The following is a 19,191-nucleotide window of genomic DNA, read 5'->3' as shown; positions in this document are numbered from 1 at the left end:
TAAGCAAATCAGACACATCCTCACCACATGTGTTTAAGCGTATGGCTGATACTGAGTTTATAAAAGTATATAGCCAAAGAGAACATGTATTAGACACTTCCACATGTACTTGAGAAAAAAACCCAGGGGTGGGGAGGGGGAAGCTTATTATAAAATAAAACCAGAATCTAACACGTCACCTTATAATTTCTCCTGATGTAAACATCACAAATGTACCTAGAGGTGTAAGTGTGCTCCAAACTCCAGCCCTGGAAGCACGGGCCCGTGGAAGCGCAGGCAGCCCGGGTCCGAGCACAACCCCAGGGACCGACGGAGCTGCCCCGCTCCCGGCACGGGGGAAGCGGGGCCGGTCCCATCCCCATCCCAGCGAGCAGGGCCGGTCCCATCCCAGCTCCCCATCCCAGCCAGATCGGCTGACAGCACAGCGAGCCCTTAAACCCCGTGAGGAGCAACACAGAGCTCTGCGGGAAATTAGAGAAACTACCGCCGTAACTGCATAAATATTGGGTGATCCTTCTGTGGTACAGCCACAACAGCCGAGTTAAGTACAACACAGGACCCAGGCAGATTTATAAGTAGTTTTTAATTAACTGAACCCTAGAATATACCTTTGTTGCGACAATACTCCAGAGAGCCCGGTAACACAGATTAGGCTACCACACAGGCATTAATTAGAAACAACACCGCTCTCGGAGGGCCGTGGCCCCGGCAGATCCCACGGCCCGCGCCTCTCCCGCCGGGAGCCGCGGGGGCCGGGGTGACCCTGCGGGCCGGGGTGACCCTGCGGGCCGGGGTGACCCTGCGGGGCCGGGGTGCTCGGGGTTGGGCACAGGCCCGCGGGCCCCTCTGCGCTGCCACAGGAGCGATGGGCCCCACAAAGCGCCGGGCCCCCACCCAGAGGGTCCCGCTCAGCCCGCGGGGCTGCTCGGCAGAGCCGCCCCCACAGGGACCCCGCAGCGCCGGGCGCGTCCCTCTGCCCGGGGCGCCGCTCCCCTCCACCCCCTCAGCCCCCGGGCAGCCGCTCGTCTCCACGGCAACGGCGGCAGCGGGACGGGGCTGGCCGCGGGGCTGGGGCGGGAGCAAGGCGGGAGCGGGGCTGAGGGGGGAGCGGAGCTCAGGCGAGGCTCGGGGGGCAGCGAGGCTCAGGCGAGGCTCGGGGGCCAGAGGGGCTCAGGCGAAGCTCGGGGGGCAGCGAGGCTCAGTCTAGGCTCAGGCGGGAGCGGGGCTGAGGCGAGGCTCAGGCGGGGATCAGGCTGAGGGGGGAGCGGGGCTCCGGCAAGGCTCGGGGAGCAGCGGGGCTGAGGCCAGGCTCGGGGGGCAGGGGGCTCAGACGAGGCTCGGGGAGCAGCGGGGCTCAGACGAGGCTCAGGAGACAGCGGGGCTCCGGCAGGGCTCGGGGAGCAGCGGGGCTCCGGCGAGGCTCGAGGGGCAGCGGGCACTCGGCGGCTGCCCCGGGCCCGAGCGCGGCTCCCGCACCCGGCCGGGCCCCGCGGGCTCTCCCCGCTGCCGCCCTGAGGGCAGAACGGCGCCATGGGGACAGCCGGCCCTCGCTCGCCCCACGCCAGCCCCGACCTCGGCCTCACAAACGGGGACCACAGCTTCTGTCCTGCATTATTCATTCTCTCACCAGTGGATATTCATGCTCTCACCCACCGAAATATATATATCTGTATGTTCATTTAAAACTATTTTCCAGATTGCTTCAAAATTCAAATTAATTAAGATTAATTAAAAATTAAATCAAAAATAAAAAGCTCCAAAAGTGATTTTTTTTATTTCACTTACATCTTTAATGTAGAAGGAACTCCAGTGGGGTTGATATTTTTAGTTTCATGCAGCATAACAGGAGAGATGGGGACTTGCTATTCTACTGTGGCAGAGCTGCCGAGCAGGGAACAATCGGACGGGGGCTTCATCTGGGGAAACAACAGGCAAAGCTCTAGGGGTGAAGAGGGGACCCAGGAGTGGCCTCATTTCCCTTCCCCTAAGCGATTCCAGTTTCCTACTGGTTCCACCAAATGTGAAGATAAAAAGGAAGAGGAAAGGAGAGAGTCTTCCCTGCCTCTGCCATTGCTGACCCCAGGAAAGCCACAGCCACAGTTGCCCACCCTGCTTTACTGTTCCCCAGACGCAAGAAAGAAGAACCTTAATCCTCTTGGAAGAGCTGCCCTTTTCACAGGCAAAACATGTGCCCTCCCATCCCTGCCATTCTGGGAATATGAATGTAGATGCTCATGAAAAGCAAGGAAACACCTGGTCCACAGGGGGAAGATCTGCGTTTGAATTTCAGGCTTGTGACTGAAGACAGAAACTCTAAAAAGCACCAGATGAGAAGGAACATGGGATCCTGCACAGACCCAAGTGTAATTTTTACTCACATCCTTTATCATTTAATCAGAGCTGATGACACGACTCTTGTAAGCAATTGTGTGGTCAATGTTGATGCCCAGATGAGAAATGGGCTCCAGTGTGTTGGATAAACAAAAGTGTCAGTTCTCCAAAATTACCAGTGTGATCTGAAATAAGAGGCAAGAATTGAACAGAGCAGCCAGGGGAGGAAACTGGAGGGTCCTGGTGATGTAGATGAGATTGCTTGTCCTCCTTGGACACCTTCATGGTCCTGTTGAATGAAGATCATTTCCACCTGTCCAGTTCATTGACCCTTTTATCATTAAATCACCAGTTCCTCAGAGGAAAGGCAACTCCTAGCCAAGAGATTCCTTGGTTATGTCATAACTCCAGAATATCTTGTGAGGAACAGGAGGTGTTCTGGAAAGTAACTCCAAGATGAGGTTTTACACAGAGAGACACTCCTGAGCAAGCAGCAGAACAGCCAAGGCTGATCTCCTCTGTTAGGTTTAACACAGTGTAGTCAGAAATGAGGGATTAAAGTGAAACTGTTTCATGCAAGGACTTTTCAAATGCCTTTATTCACCAAAGAACAGCACATCTGAAAATATACATGCACCTTTTCCCGAAGAGGATGTCTTGACAACAGAAAGCTTAACTGAACAGCATTCACACAAATACTAAATGTGCACAACGACCCTCTGCACAAAGCAGGCTTAGCATAACGCTCCAAAAATTAACAAGACTGAACCAAGTAATTGCTGCTACAAACCACTTCAAGAAGGATACTATGCTGGGGCTAGTAGTATCAAATAATTTTTATTGCAAATTGTATTGAATTCATCTGTTTACAGGTTTCTTCTACAAGTTCTACATCTCAGAGGGTAATTGCAAACTAAAAGTTGGATATAAAAATACAAATTATTTCCTTCAATAACCGTTCAAAGTGAAGACTGGCAAAATCTGTGACATTGTAATGAAACACTTGAACTAAAGTTTAAACAAGGGTTTAACAAAGACTTTTATTATTCTCTTCTCTGTGCACCATTCAACATGCACTTCAAGATGAGAAATATGCCTCATATTTAAGGAGTTTACTCCAACAAGCATTCTGTTCTTTTTTTTCCTGAGAAGAAATCCATGACAGAATGTGGAATAATACAATGTTTACAAAGTCAAGAGTGCAAATCCATGGAAAATGGACATACATATGCATCCTCAAAGACACAGGTTAGAACAGATAAGTATAATTTCTACTACTTGGCAATGCTGTTTCTGTATCAGTTGCTTTAGGGATGCTTGTTTTATTAACTTTACATACTTGCATGACATCTGCTGTGACACCACTAATATAAAATATCCTACAGAGCCAGGATGCTGAAATTTTACTCTCACAGAATACCTGGCTCTGCTTTTCCAGCCAAACCCACCGTTAAAGCAAAGAAGGATATCCCTCAGTGTCTGTGTGAAAAGATGCCAGACAGGGAAAATGGCAAGCTCTGACTAGCTGCAGATCTGAAATCAGTGAAGCAGAGGAGCAGAGGCCATCAGGGAGACGGCAAGGTCCCTGATTCTCAGGCCCAGTGTAAATGAGAGCCCAGCTGGCAGCGGTACTCGGGAGACCATACGCTAGCCGAGCATGGCTGGAGCACAGCATGTTTCAACCATATGTCTGACATACTGCCTCCCTTCCAAGGGTCTCTGGCATGGCAGGGCTTGGATGGGCTCTGGCTCAGCTGGCCAGGTTCAGAGCTCTCCTCTCCTTTGTGCTGAGACAATGGCAGCGCGGCTGCAGCGCGGCTCAGCCCTGTGCCAGGGGCACGTTCTGGGCTGGAAGCGCTCCAGCTGAGCCCGCCTGCGTCACAGGTGGGCAGGGAGCACCACCGCGGCTTACACGCAGAAATCATCGGCCACAACGCCCTCACGGCTCCCTTTTCACGCTGTTAGCAGGGACGAGTTGTGTTCTGTGTTGGTTCTCACTCTGCAAGTTCACCGTAGTCCCATAAATTCCAATTCACTAATTATTTTATCCAACAGATGAACAGCAGTGCCTCAAAATATTCTTTTAGTTTTCTCCTCTCAATTCTGCAATTTGTTTCTATTATTTGGATATTTTTTTCAAAATAAAGCTGTGCTTAATTCTATTCCTGTGTGCTGTTAAATGCAGGCTCTGGAAGAATTTGTTCCATTTTCTTTTTCTTCCATTTTGATGTCCTTATCATGATACTTTACTGAGCTGCTGCTCTCTCAGGTTCTGTCCCTGCCATGCATGATCCAAACTGCTTTATTCTGGTATTTGCCAAAGAAAAAGCAGGCTGAAATGCTGCTACATAAATAAGCAATGCACCTATGATTCTTAGAGGTGCCCAAAGATCCTAAAAACTGTAAATTGTTTGTTACAAAAGGGCCATTATGTCTCTATTCCTCATTCTCTATATTCTGTGAAGTGATTTTTTTGCAGTTTAACATACTGCAGACCTTTGCTGGCAGAAGCAATGCATCTAACCTCCCTCAGAAGTGTATTCAGTGGGGAGCTGCCTGGCTGCACAGGATTTATACATCGTTCAGCTAAGTCAGCGATCCATATGCAAAAATCAAGTGTTCAGGGACACCATGTGGATTTGTGGCATTCTTCAGAGTACATTGTGTCTCTAATAAACCAATGAATGGATTAAACTCAGCCATAAAAATGTTTTCTCCTCTCTGTGACATATACAATATGGATAAGCTTTATTTAATAAACAGCTAAAAGCTAACACCATGCATGTTACTTAAACAGGTTAAAAACATTCCTCAGTTTTATAACCTGTATAAGAGGAGGCAGAGCACTTAACAAAATGTGTGAAATTTGAAACACCATGCTGAACATTAACATGGGACATCTTGATTATGTAAATTTCATTTTGGAAGTGATCTTTGGCTTATAACAGTTGGAAGCAGAAGAGACAAACAAACCTTTCCTATACTGTATTTCCTGACAAGCTATTTCATCTTGGCATTCCAGGACAGATTATTTCTTTGTATCATGCTGCTGTCACGAGTTAGGCACTGGATAATGGATAGTTTTAAAAACAGTCCATCTGTATTTAGTCAATAAAGTAATGGTTTGTAAACTTACTCAGCAGCAAGCTGTTTCTTGAAAAGAATAGAAGAGCATTCAAGAGAAAAGACTGACAAGACTTGGTTATTTCCTAATGATCAGATTTTGTTCTTTGCGTGGTCATGCTTGCTGCTCTCAGGAAACCTCTCATCTGTCTACAAATGACAAACAATTATTTGACTTAATTAGCAAACCCTGGGCCAAGTTCCTGTTCCAGAATGACTGGCACTGCAACTGGCTTGAAAACTTGCTTCAGCTGGGAGATGTCCTTTCTTTTTATTATTCCTCATGTGTCAACTGACTGCAGCAAACACTGAGATTTCAAGATGCTTCATATTTTCAGGTTCCTCACAAGAACAAACCTTTTTGGAGGCTCAGCACATATGTAACATCAGCTTTCCACAGCTTCTGCTTGTCCCTCATTTCCAGTGATGGGAGCGATGGTGGCAGTCAGAGCACCCACGGTCACCAACCTCTGTGTTCAGACGTGTTTGTCCCTGGTGCCTCCATGGCCCAGGGAGACAGAGCCAAACCCAGCTGTGAAAACCCACTGAAAGCAACAGTCATGGAGCCTTTGCTGGCTGAGCAAGAACCTGGTGTCCAGCAACTGCTTTTGAAATCACAATTATTCACTCAAATCTTCTCTTCCAAGATAAAAGCCCATCTAAGCTACAGTGGTGTCTTAACTGCAACTGGGAGGAGTATTAATCTACATATATATATAGATTTCTTTGTTTTAAAGAAACAGCCCCTTAATTCTCATTTGTCTGCTTTAAACATTTAATGAAATGGTCGTTTTTCTCCCTTACTTCCTGCTTTATCTTCAAATGCCTGGTAGAACACGGTGAGTTTCAGTGAGGAGCAGGCACTCCACACTGGTAGTTGGTGGAAATGTTGGTATCATCACCAGAATGCCTCAGGTTCAGTTATGTAACATAACAAGTGCTGAAGTCAGGTTTCAACCTCAGGATAAAACCCATAAAGTAAGGAAAAGAGCAAGGACTAAGAGAGGATGAGGTCTACTACCACAAAGTCACAAAAGGCCCTCAAGAACAACACCAACTGGAGTTATCCCGCTCTAATTCAGAGAGCACGGTGCAGAAGAGGTTGATATTGTTTGTCAATTTGTGATACTTTCTTTCACACATTTCAAAATATATTTGGACAATCTTTTTGATATTTTTATATTTTTGATATTTTATATTACTTCAAATCAGCATTTTTTTTTCACAATCTAGTAATATTCTGTCCTGTAACATACACACAATTTATTATTTTTGGGGGGAGAAAGAAAAAAGAAAATGAGCTGAAGTTCCTTATGGGCTTCTCTTTCACACTGTCTTAGGTGTAAATTTTACCCATTTATTTTAAAAAATGAAAGTAAACTATAGAATAATTAGGTGTAAAAACAGATCACAGAATAGTTCTGTCCAATTCCATTTTTAAGCATCTGCAGAGAATAAAAAGAACTGTTGGTAAGGAAAAAAAATCCAAAGCATGTATTTGGAAGTACTTATGATTGTAATAAACACGTGCTGGGCATTTTGTTAAGAACTTTAAAGCACCTATGATAAATTACAATTTATAATTTCTAATTCTACTATCTTGCAACCGAGCTCCGGAATCTTCTGCCACAAATTTTGTAGTGCTTTATACGGAGGATAATAGAATTGCTGAGAAAATAAGTTATATTCAGTTCTAAGAGTATTTCTTCTTTTTTGTTCACTACTATTATATGCTATTTAATATTTTCCTTTGTACACTTCTTGATAGTTGAGTTTGAAGTGAAACTCTGGAAAACAACATTAGGATTCAAAATACAGTGGAAGATTTTATTTTCAGGGTCACAAGTAGCATAGCGAGATTTCTCTCTTAAACAATGACACTTAGTATCTCTGTAGTTCTATGAATACTTTTGAAGTGTCATATTAAAACCAATCTCTTGGCCTTCAGGCAAAGAGAAGCAATTAGTCTTGGAGTTGTGAATAAATAAAAATCCATTTATATACCCGTCCTTGACACGTACCTTGCAAATCTTAGAAACTTCATCTAGTGGGAAAAGAAATGTTAAATCACGAACACCAATACTAATCATACCGCAATGTTGCTTCCTAAAACTGTTTAGTTTATATCAATCTTTTAAGTATTGATTCATATGTATATATTCTTACATATTGAAACAAAACAACAGAAAGGCACTCACACACTTGAGTGAGAAGAAAGAAACGAGAGCGTGCATATAGAGCTGGAACCTGTACCTTTATTACCTTCAACATTAATAGAGGCAAGAAAAAACACAAAGCTCCCAAGTCCATTGTCCTTTTCTCAGACACAGTAAAAACAATCCCGCACAAGTTCCGTACCACGCGCAGGCTTTTCATCCCAAGTGCTACTGTGTCTGCTTTGATCTACAGGCAAACAAACAAATGGAATCTTTATTATCCGTGCATCCCATTTCCACGCAGCACAATTAAACAGTGCCTGTCACAGATGTGTTGGGATGAGTCAGATCACAATTTCTACTTTTCGTACAAGCGCAGTATTTTTAGGTCTTCTCTTTCCTCTTTAGCGTGCCTCAGTGCAGAAGCATCCTATTTTTATGCAGCTCTGATTGCTGTTCGAGAGTCTCATATTTATTTTTCACTTAGCAGTCAGTAATTCACAAAGGAAGTAAAAATTATAGCGCCAAGTCATTCCAAACAGTCGGCCCGCACCCCTCCAGAAGGGCTGGGCGAAACTCGGGCTGCGTGCAGGTCACAGCGGAGCTGCTCATCCTCGCATCCACTTGTTGACCAGAGTGCTGAGGAAATGGGAGCACTCGGGCTACAGCCTCCATCAGGTGAGGCAGCACTGCTGGGGACACGCCGCTCTTCGGGGAGTATTTCAGAACAAAACCTTTCCCTCTGTGCCCTGCTCACTGAGCCCCAGCCTGGAGGGCACAGGTGGGACACTGACCCCCGCACAGCATCACACCTGGCCTGATGGGATGGTCAAGGAAAACAAATTTTAGTCTGTTCTGGATGCAAATCTCTCTGCTGACCTAGTTCTCATTCTCCTTTTCATTTCAGAAGCTCAGCTAAAAATCCATAAATTAAGGAAATTAACTGATGGAGCCTCCGGCATCTTTGTAAGCTATTTAAATCTTTAAATTTACAACATCTTCTGCATATATCAAGTAATTGAACTAACTGCAGGGATGTAACTTTAATGAGAAAATTTCCCTCTTCTCCTGTAGTTTGTACTCTAGAAGGGGGAAAAAAAAAAAAAATCTCCCCTTAGGAGAAAAGTTTCTGTTTATTCCTGCCGCGGCAGAAAACTTTAACCCCCCCAGTTTCGGGGTGTCCTGCCCGCATCGCGCCGCGGCCGCTCTGCCAGGCCCGGGGGCGGCGCGGGCGCGGGGGCGCGCTGACCTCTCGGGGCCGCGCAGCGTTGCGTAACGGCCGCGCGGTGGCGCGCGCTAGTGGGCGCTGCAGCCCCGCCGGTGCGCGCGGCGCCGTTCCGCGGGCGCGGAGGCGGCGGGGGGGGGCCCCCCCCCTTCAACAGCGCCGGGAGCGGCGGCAGAGCCGCGGGTGCGCCCGCCGGCAGCGGCCCCGCTCCCTCCGCCCAGCCTCCGTGGGGAACAGCGCGGAGCGGGGGCGCATCCCCCGCGGCGGCGCGCGGAAACACGCGGGCACCGGCGGACCCGCGCCTCTGGCTGGAAGTTGAGGGAGGGATTTGCCTGTATTTTTTTTTTCCCCCTCATTCACGGGGGGGGGGGGGGGGGGGGTTCCCTGGCGGTCCCCCCCACCGGTACGGGGGCCGGGCGCGCTGCGCGCCCGCGGAGCCGCCCGCGGAGCCCCGCGCCATCGCGCCGCGCGCTCTAATTGAAATGGCGCTTTTGGCCGGGGGCGGGCTGCCAGGGCGCTCCGCAATAGCACAATGCATGTCGATAGACGTCATTTGGTTTTAATGGCCTACAGGAAATTTGGCGTTTACAATGCGAGACATTAGCAAAGGGTGAAAGGGAGGGGGAGGCAGGCAGGATGGATGGCTGGGAATAATTGCGGCCCCCCCCCGCCCCCGAGGCCCCCCGTCCGCACCTCGGCGGTGCTGGGTGCTGCAGGGAAGGGGGGGGTCGGGGCTATTTTTTATTATTTATTTTTTAACTTCATCTAGTTTATCAACAAGTGCAGAGTGGGTGCTACCCTAATTGTAACAGAGGAGTCAAGAGATGTGAGAAACGTGCCCTGTGTTACTTATTTGGGAGCTGAAAATTTATGCCTAGTTGAAAATGCCTGGGGAAATATTACATCAGACCAAATGACAATGATTAAAATCAGCTTTTTTTCTCCCTTCCCCCCCCACCCCCTCTTTTCCTCCTTCTTCTTTTCAGTAAGTCTGTTGAAGGACGTGACAGTGGCCTGATCCTCCCCAGCACCGAACCGTTATCCCCCGGCAGGGCCGGGCCGGGCCGGGCTGCGCGGAACTCCGCGGGGCAGCGCAGCTCCCGCCCCGGCCGCGCCGCGCGGAGCGGCTCTGCGGGCGGCGGCGCCGGGGGCGCAAGCTGGGGAGCCGGCCGCCTTCCCAGCCTTATTTCATTTTCAAGGGCTGTATTTTATTTTATTCTGGGGGGGGGTGGGTGGGGGATGGGGGAGTAAATCTGCAGACCTTCACCAAAAGGAGGGAAAAATATCCAATTTTCATCGCAAAATTAGCTAGGGCGAGAGCAAAGGGCTGAGCTAATTGTAGCCTAATCCTCTGCCCTGCAGGCGTTTGCAAAGCCCTGAGCAAGAATTCGCTTTTTTTCCTCCTCTTCTCCCTTCCCTCTGTTATTTAGAGACGGGATTATTGCCTTTCTTCTCATAACAGCCTCGGCAGTTTCATTTAAAGGCTTTTTTCCCCCCCTCTCTCACACACACATACACACACACACACAAAATAAATAGAAAAAGAAGCAGCAAAAACAGGGGAAGAGAGAGGAGACAGAGAAGCTTTAAAAATAATAATAATCACAGCAGGATCTGCGGAGCAAAGATAGTAATAAAAGCAAAAAAGCTGAGCCCATCCACACAGAGCCCCGGCAGAGCCCAAAGCCAAAGGGGGGCTCGCAGATCTCTTCTGTGCTCAAGGTAAGGACCTCGGCGGCAGCAGCAGCGGCTCCCGCAGCCGCCCGTGCGCCCGCCCGAGCGGGGAGCGGGGCCGGAGCGCGCCGTGCGCGCCGCCCGTCCTCGCATCGCGCCGCTCCGCGCCTGCTCGCGCTCCTTTTTTTTTTTTTTTTTTTTTCTCCCCTTTTTTTTTTTTTTTTTTTTGGAAAGTGCCTCTTCAAACTCACTCGGCTGCCGGCTCCGGGGAGCAGCGGCGGAGGGGTGTTTTTTTAAAGCTACAGGACGCGTTTGCAGCCGCCCGCTTTGGTAGCGCCGCGCGTGTGTGTCTGTGCGCGTGTGTGTGTGTGTGCGTGCGTGTGTATGTTTTGTTTTGCTCCGCTCCAGCATGGGCAGCGCCGGCGGAGCCCCGCGGCCCGGGGTGCCCGCGCTCCCCCTGCCCCCCCGGCCCCGGCTCTGAAGACGGCCAAGCCCCAGCGCGGCGGAGGCAGCGCGGCTCGCTCTGCGCTTTCGCATGGTACACGCGGAGCCGCGGGCCCGGGGCGCGGGAGGGAGCGCGGGCCGGGGCGCGGGGGCTGGCGGCGGGGCGGCTCGGCACAAAGGGAAGGAAGGCGGGCGACAATGGGGAGCGCCGCGTATGGAAAACACGGGCGGGCTGTGAATGAAACTCTGGCGCCAGTGAGAGTGGAAGGCTTGGTTTGGGGTAGACTTCAAACCACTCTAGGCTATAGTTTGCATTCCTGCTCCTGCATGCGATGTGGCACACTTCTGCAAAATTAATACATTAGCCTGGCTAATGCTCACCACCATTGGCTGCGCGGAAAATGTGCAGGATCGGGGATTCGGGCTTGACTTTTTTTTCTTGCATTCATCTAAGACATCTCCTTTCTTGTTATGTGGGAATAAGTAAAGGACGCCATGTTGTGCCTTTTTTTTTTTTTTTTTTTTTTTTTGGTTGAATTTTTCCTTCGGGCATACAGTGTGTTCAAAAGAAAAAGGCAGAAGTTGAGTGACCGGGTGCGTTGCTCGCTGGTGATTTCCCTGACCATCAGTAGGGAAAACCATTTGGGTGACGTGAAACTTGCACTAAATAGACTGGAGTCTGCCAGAGAGAGGCGGGTTGCGGGGGGGGGGGGGAGAGGGGGAGGAAGGAGAAAGCCTTTCCTTTTTTTTTTTAATTCTTTTTTTTTTTTTTTTTGCGGGGAGGGGGGAAGCAGAGCTCCATAGGGAGTTCCCCCTTTGCTCCCCCCCCTCAGCCCCCAAAAGTTTTGGGCACGATCTCCTCCGTGTCTCGGTGCAGTGCTCAGCACAGCAGCGTGGAGGTGTGTGCAAATGTTTCTGGACTTTTAATTTTGGAGCCACCGAGCCCAAGGTTTGCAGCCCCCCCCCGCCCCCCCCCCCCGCCCCGCTTTGTCTCAGGGCTGGGGGCACGGCAAAGTGGGCAAGTTGTGTGGGGGTGGCTGTGAGGCAGAGCCGAGCTGTCCCTGTCGCTGTCCCCGTCCCCGTGAGGGCAGACAAAGGTAATTCCCGGTCTGGCCGTGCCCCTCCGGCAGCCCGGGCACGCAGCCGCTGCCCCGGAGCCGCCGTGGCCCGCAGTGCCGAGGCCGGGGGGATGCAGGGGGTGGGTTCACCCTGCTGGGGCTGCCCTACAGACGTGAAGGACCCCGGGGAGCGGAGCAGCCGCCCCGAGGCTCCCTCAGCCCGGGGGTGCGGCCGGGCCCGGCCCGGCTCCCCGGCAGAGCAGCTCCACGGCAGGTCCTAAACCTGCCTGCCGCTTTCATTGCTCGTCTTAAATGTGCATGAAGGAATTAAACTGCACGAGTGAATAACAGCATTAGTTTCAATTAATTTTTATCCTGGCAACAATAAACTTTAGAAACAAAGCGCTTTTACATCCTTAATTAGTCTTGCTTCCCATCTGTAGTCTTTTAAGTGCCTGCTCCTTGATTTAACTTTGTCCCTCCTTCAGAGCCGCCTCCTTTTTTATTATTTTCCTTTTTTTTTTTTTCGTTCCCCCTTCCAGACTGCTGCCTGTTTCTTTCCTGCAACCTTTCACCTCCCTTGTCCCTATCTGTCTGCTCTGCTCTGTGCAGTTTATTTCTCCTGTATTTTCCCAACATCAACAGCAGTATTGGTTACCATGGCCCCAAGCTATGTGCAGAGGTGGGAAAGCTTCATCTGCCCAAAACTTCTTACACTTTTGAAGTCTTTCTTTTAGTAGGATCTGAAATGTATCATCTAGAGTGTGTATTAAATGAACAGTATTCCTGAAGGCTTTAGAGCAAGAAAGGCAACACCCTGGAAAATTCTGCAGTCTTTCAGCATTCTCTGCCCTAGGGTTATAGCCCTGGGCACGGAGCTGAATGGAGCTCTTACAACTGCCTTCTGTTTACCTTTTATGGTTAAAATAACAGCTTAGCAAAGAAGCAACTTCATGGAGAAACGATTCAGTGAAATCATCTCAAGCTGTAGCAGCATAGCTAGTTTAATCACCCCTAGAGAGCTGAACAACTGTGAGCACAATGGGACACAAAATCATTTTGTGTGTAAATGAGCATGGCATTGTGATTATTTCACTTTGCATGGGCAAATAGTTTTTACAAGCAGTTAGCTTAGGAAGGCAGAAAAAGATAAGCTGGCTCTGAAAGATCTTGGTGTGTAATGTTTGAAAAACTAAATATTCACATAATTTGGGAATCAGGCTCTATTGATTTTGCCTTCAGCAGGTTCCTGTGTTACTTATTAGAGCAGGGTTATTGCATGTGCCACTAGTTGGGATGCTGTATCCTGTTGTAGGCAACTAAAGAGCAAGGATTATTTTACATGGTTTAATAAATGAAGTTTGTTAGTGTTTCTGTGATATTTACCCTTAAGGTTTTAATTTTCTCATCCATATTAGAAAATATGTGCATAAAGACTTCCACTGGATAAATACATTTAGGATTTTGCTTTGTGCATAAAATAAGTACATTACTCAGTGTGATGAATTTTTGCTGTGTGTTACATTAAGAGGAGGAAGGAGTCATTAGAAATAGGGTTACGGTACCTTAAGAAACAGGGGGTATTTTTTTTGGAGCAGTAGTGCTTAGCCATCATGCCTCTGGATAATTAGCTCATACAAAAAGGACTGAATTCCACAATTTTAATAAAAATCTGGGTTTCATTTTTTAATACAAATCCTCTCCAGCCAGTGTTTTAATTCCCCTTCTCCTCCTCTGCCCCCAAAAGCCAGTGACACCCTCAAGAAGTATGAAAAGCCATAAAAGTTTGAGAACTATTTTAGCTTTCCACTGATTTTCTATAATTAAGTGTTTTTTCAACACATGCTCTAGCTGAGAAATGCCAAAAGCAGAGGATTGTTCAAAAGGTCCCTCCAGTGAATAGTATAAATTAAATATCTACTGTGTGAGTATGGCCTCACTGAGAATCTCAGTCTTTACAGATCAAGGAATTTACTGGTATACTAACATTAAACAAAATCCTAAGATAGCAGCAGTGTTTAAATATGCACAAATAGATTCATATCACTTGATCTTTAGCTATCTGTGCATATTTTAAAATTGATGTCTGTATTTCAAGACAAATGGTTAAATGTAAGACACATTTGCAGAAGACTGGAAGTCCTTTGATTTCATTTGGAAATTGTAACAAGGGGTGCAGATGAGCCCTAATTAGACTCTTGTGTTGTGAAACTGCGTGAGATTTATTTCTGAGGCAGCCCTGTGCCGTGCAAGGTCTGTACCTTTATCATTAGTGAGCGTGGTTGGGGTCTGAACAAAGACAGGGTTGACATTCAGCCTGGATCTTCTGACCCTTTCATTTAAGTGAAGGAGTAGAGACTGAACATGAGTTTGCAGTGCTCTTTGGTAAGGAAAAAAACCAGCAACCTTTGTCTGTGTTGGCAGACAGATTAGTAAACACGCTGTTAAAATACTGCAGGTACTTACATACTAAGTTGGTTTTTTAAGTTAGTTGTTTTATTTATGCCAGATGACATATTTACTGAAGGTTGGCCACAACAAGCTCTTGTGGGAAACAAGACAGCAACATCTTGAGTCATGAAAGGATTCAGTCACTTTCCTTGAAGGTGGTGCTGTAGTGAAAATGTTAATGCCCAATTTTGCATCGGCTGACACGGGAGTCCTAGGACAGAGCTGGCATTTGCCTGGTGCTCAGTGCAGCTGTCCATCCAGCCTCTGAAGAGACAAGCATGTGGATCCACAATGGGGTGATGTATTCCTGGGCTGTAGATGCAGGAAATTCTTAGGAGCTAACCAAGATGAAACGCAGTGAATGGAGATGTTGTGGTGACTTTGTGAAGCTGTTCAGATTTGTTAGGATTTTTCAGTCCTGCTCTATAGCTTGGAAATTATTTTACTAAGAATGTTGCTGATTTACGTTCATCAAGTGGTGTAGTCGGGCATCTTGTGCAAAATACTGCTAAGAGAAAGGCCAGACCAGCTGTAGATTTGTAAGAAACATTGTCAAAGTAATGTGGGAGAAATAGAAATTCACTTTGCAATGCTGCATGTAAAGTGCTTGTCAGATGCAAGGAAGAGCCTGGGTGCTTGGTAGCATGCTTGAATTACAGAATACCAGGAAAATTAGATTATATTCAGAAATGTCTTCAGCTATAATGTTTTGCATATGTTGCTTTCCCCATGAAGGGGAGAATGGATGTACATTTTCTTAAACTTTTCTAGAAGGGTGTTTTTTCTGTTTGACCTGTGTGCCGGCTGCACCGATTGAACTGCAATCAGCTCTGAGACACAGCTTTGTGCAGAATAAACTGTGCTTTTCTTAAGGAGAGAATTGAAGAATTTTCTTTTGCTTGGTTGTCCTGTTCATTTTTAAGGAATTTCAGTATTTTTAGCTTTGATTTTGCTGAAAATTTTTTTGGATTCAGGTCAGTAATTTCACTAATTTTCCAGTATTTTAAGGGCAGGAGACATTAGGTGGATTGTGGAATTTATGATTTCACGTGCTAGATTAGTCAGTACTTTCTTGTCCTAAAAGCATGGGTCAGTTTATTTATCTTTGTTTTCACTGCTTCCAGGTATTAATTGCTTTCAGTTTGAAATCTTACTAGTTGTTTAGGTCTAATATTAAGGCTTAACTGAAAATTATCCGTTTATTTCACAATTATTGAAAATAAGCCAGAAAATTGATCTTAGTTTGAAGTGAAATTTACTACATGTATAAACTAAATGCCTTAGGTACTGAGGAAGTCACTAATTTAGAGGTGTCTTGTTACTGAGACAAACTTGCAAAAACCCCCTGAATCCCAATTCACAAATTGGTTATTCGTTTGTCAGGGGATATTTCACATCTAACACATAAGCCCACGACCTTTAATTAGAATTTTGCAGTTTGTTTTATGCCCCTTGAGGCTGACACCTTGAAAATTTTTTTCTTGATTTCTTATTGCTAATAAGCATCTTTCTCTTCCCCTCTGGTACTTAGAAGAAAATGATGCAAATACACTTAATTACAGCGGTGGCAATAATTTGTTAGCCGAATATATGATCAGGCAGATGCAGAAACGATCTGATTAGATCTGTGATCACACTGAGAAAAGCAAGGTAACACAGTGCTGCATTTAAGAGAAACTGTTCTTTTTGCCTCCCCGCTCAGGAGGGAAGAAGCATGTCCCGTCTGTCTCTGACACGCTCCCCGGTTTCTCCTCTGGCTGCTCAAGGAATTCCTCTCCCAGCTCAACTCACCAAGTCCAACGCTCCCGTGCACATCGATGTAGGAGGACACATGTACACCAGCAGCCTGGCCACCCTCACCAAGTACCCAGACTCCAGGTAAGGAGCACCTTGGTGCTGGCAGCTCCCTGCCTGCTGCTGCTGCTGCTGCTCCCTGTGCACCTGTGAGGAATACCTCGGTGCAAAGCACATTTGTTATATATTCACCGCTTATGAATTATTCAGTTTCTGATTTATACAGGAACTTTACTGGGGTTCTGCAGAAAAAAAAGGCCTGTACAATTTATATATTATTTAGGGAGTCTATTCATTTTCTCTCTCAACATCTTCTGCGTTCTGCTGATACGTTTGAAGCACCTGTTGGAGTGCTGCCCTAGATTATTTCCAGCTGTAGCAGGAAACTTGTTTCTTTCAAGTTTGGGGGGAAAAATTGGCTTTTTCTTCCTCAAGGAGAGAGAATGGTTCTACCACTGTGGGACTGATGGATGCTTGTGTTGGCCAGGCAGAGTGCTGAGCTCACTGGTAGCTGAGAGTCTCAGCACTCAGCTCCTCTGGGCTGACCCACTCTGGCATTAAATTCCTGTGAGTTCCAGTGTAGTGCCTTGTGCTGGACAGGTTGGTGACATGTCTGGCACGATTTATGTAGATCTGGCCAGCATTATCTCAGAATAAACTCCAGATATGCCTAATTAGGAGTAGATGTGGCATGAGATTATATTGGTGTATGACATGGAGTGTCTGTTGTCTGCCTGGCTGCCAGTCCTGCAGGGTGCTGGGCACCACAAAGGCACTGCTGTGTGAGGGGTGAAAGCCCATTTGTAGGAGCAGGATGCTGAGAGGTGCCTGATTTTGATTTACAGTTATATACACTAAATCAGTTCAGGTTTTTATCACAGAGGCTGTTCAGGGTGCAGAGTTCCAGAGGCTGAGTGTGAGTGTGAATGTGCTGGCTCAGGGTACCCAGTGCACTCTTGGCTCCAAAGCAAACCAAAGCTCACATTTTATCCCTAGATTTTGCTACCTGCATGGCCAGTATTCCATAATAGAGATTTGGTTTTTTTCTTTTTTGGTATGACAACCAGTGTAAAAGAGCTAGTTTCATCTGAAGATTTCTCTTTTAAAAGAACTAAGGGGTTTTGCAGATTTGGCAGGTTCCCAAGCGATAAATGACATTTATGGAGACACCTTGAAATGCCTCTAATATCATAAAGCATATGGCTGTGATTTTATTCCAAGGAAAGGAAGCTGCTGAAATTCTCTATGGAAAAAATCCCAATTATTAAAATACCTATATTTTATGGTCAGACCAAAACAATATGATTTTTTTGGACAATATCTATTTAATAATGTCTTTGTGGTACTACTTTAATCATAGAGAAGAAATCTGTTTAGTGAAGAGAGATTTATAATGCAGAAGTATATAAATGCTTCATATTATTAAAAAATACAGTGAAGATTTTGCAGTTGTAATAGAGTGACACATCTGTTTCCACATTTTAAAATATTGCTGCTATTTTTAAAATATGCCACACAACAAGCTTACTTAATAAAAGCTTCAGTTATAGAAGCTTTGGGAGAATATACATAAATTCACAGATTTTACTTCAGGAGAATACTGTACTGAACCAAAATTTTCTTTTTTTCTGCTTGATAAGTAGCAAAAGCATGTTTCTTCAGATTTTGAAAATACAAAACTGACCAGAGCTTACATGCTGCCTGATGTTTTGCTGTGTAATGTCTTTTGTTTATGTTGCTATCTTATCTCTTAAGGCTTGAATGCTTTTTCAGCTGCTCAAACTTCATTTCTCACTGAAGTGAGAGCTTCCAGGATGAAACCTATAGATGACATTATTTTTGTAGCAAAAGATAAACCTTCACCAGCAGCCCAAGTAGGACATACTGCTCGATACATTATGAAACTGGGTGAAGGCTGTATTTTAATTTATTATCTTATTTTTTATTTTTTTTTAATATTGTTGTTTTTTTCTGCTGTTGTAGACTTAGTTGTAAGCCCCTCACTGAGTCTGGCCTGCTGGCATTCCTGGTTGAGGAAAAATAACTTGGATTATCCCCATGGGGATGATTTGGGCTCCTGGTGCTGCTTCCCTGCCCTGGTGTGGATTTTCCATATGGCACAGACTGGCTTTGCAGGGCTGGGAGAGGATTCCAGGTCTCTCATGGGGCAGGAGGAGGGAGAAAGCTTTTCTGAGCAAAATATCTGGAAACAATGCCAGGGCACTGCTGGCTTGTGCCAGGGGTGTGACATGTGTGGCCACAGAGAGGCACGGCCACTCTGATCCACAGCAGAGCTGTCTGGGTTAATCTGGACAGGGTGTTAAACTCTTGGATTGTGTGAGTTTAAAAGCTTCAAATCCAAGAAATCACACAAATCTGTAGATGGTATTTCAGCAAAAGATAGAAGCATATGCTGAAATGCTTTGCTACATCGTAGCTGCAGTCACATAAAATAGTTTGTGCTCACTGAAATTGAAAACTGTGAGAATCAACTTCCTTTTTATTTGTTTTACAATTTCTGTTGCTTTCTTTGTGCTCCCAGATTGCAAAGAGCTTTTAGCTTGTGGGCTGTTTAGCATATACTGTACTTGGATTTTTAAGGACACATGGATTGTGTATAAATGGGTGTGCAAACACAGAAACATCACATGCTGATGGGAAAATAAATCACCAGGTCGTGCTGGAACTTCCTCAGTATTTTGGGGAGGTCCTGAGCAAACTCAGTTGGTGCTGAGCTCAGTGAGAGGGAGGAGCTCCCAGAGGTGCCCAGGTCAGTCCCAGTGCAGGTGTGAGCAGCGCCTGGCACAGCTGTGCTGCTGTCCCCTCCTGCTGGGGTGGCACCAGTGACACAGGTGACACCTGACAGCATTCCCCGTGTGCTCTGGGAGCTGGCACTGGGCTCTGCCCACCCTGTGTGCCTGGCTCTGCCCAGGGG

The 19,191-nt window shown here is 46.6% G+C and overlaps 1 protein-coding gene across 1 annotated transcript in view; it reads left to right on the top strand.

Moving 5' to 3' along the window:
- Positions 1-10,826: 10,826 nt before the first annotated feature.
- Positions 10,827-19,191, top strand: part of KCTD15 (potassium channel tetramerization domain containing 15) — a 47,517-nt gene continuing 39,152 nt past the window's right edge. Inside the window, exons 1-2 of the mRNA XM_059481263.1 lie at positions 10,827-11,047; positions 16,165-16,340. Coding sequence (XP_059337246.1) covers positions 11,045-11,047; positions 16,165-16,340 — 179 coding nt within the window. The 5' untranslated portion in view covers positions 10,827-11,044. The remainder of the gene's footprint in view (positions 11,048-16,164; positions 16,341-19,191) is intronic.

The sequence above is a fragment of the Ammospiza nelsoni genome, chromosome 13, assembly GCF_027579445.1.
Source record: "Ammospiza nelsoni isolate bAmmNel1 chromosome 13, bAmmNel1.pri, whole genome shotgun sequence".
In the NCBI taxonomy this organism is placed as follows: Eukaryota; Metazoa; Chordata; class Aves; order Passeriformes; family Passerellidae; genus Ammospiza; species Ammospiza nelsoni.
This window is presented reverse-complemented; position numbering and strand designations above follow the sequence as displayed.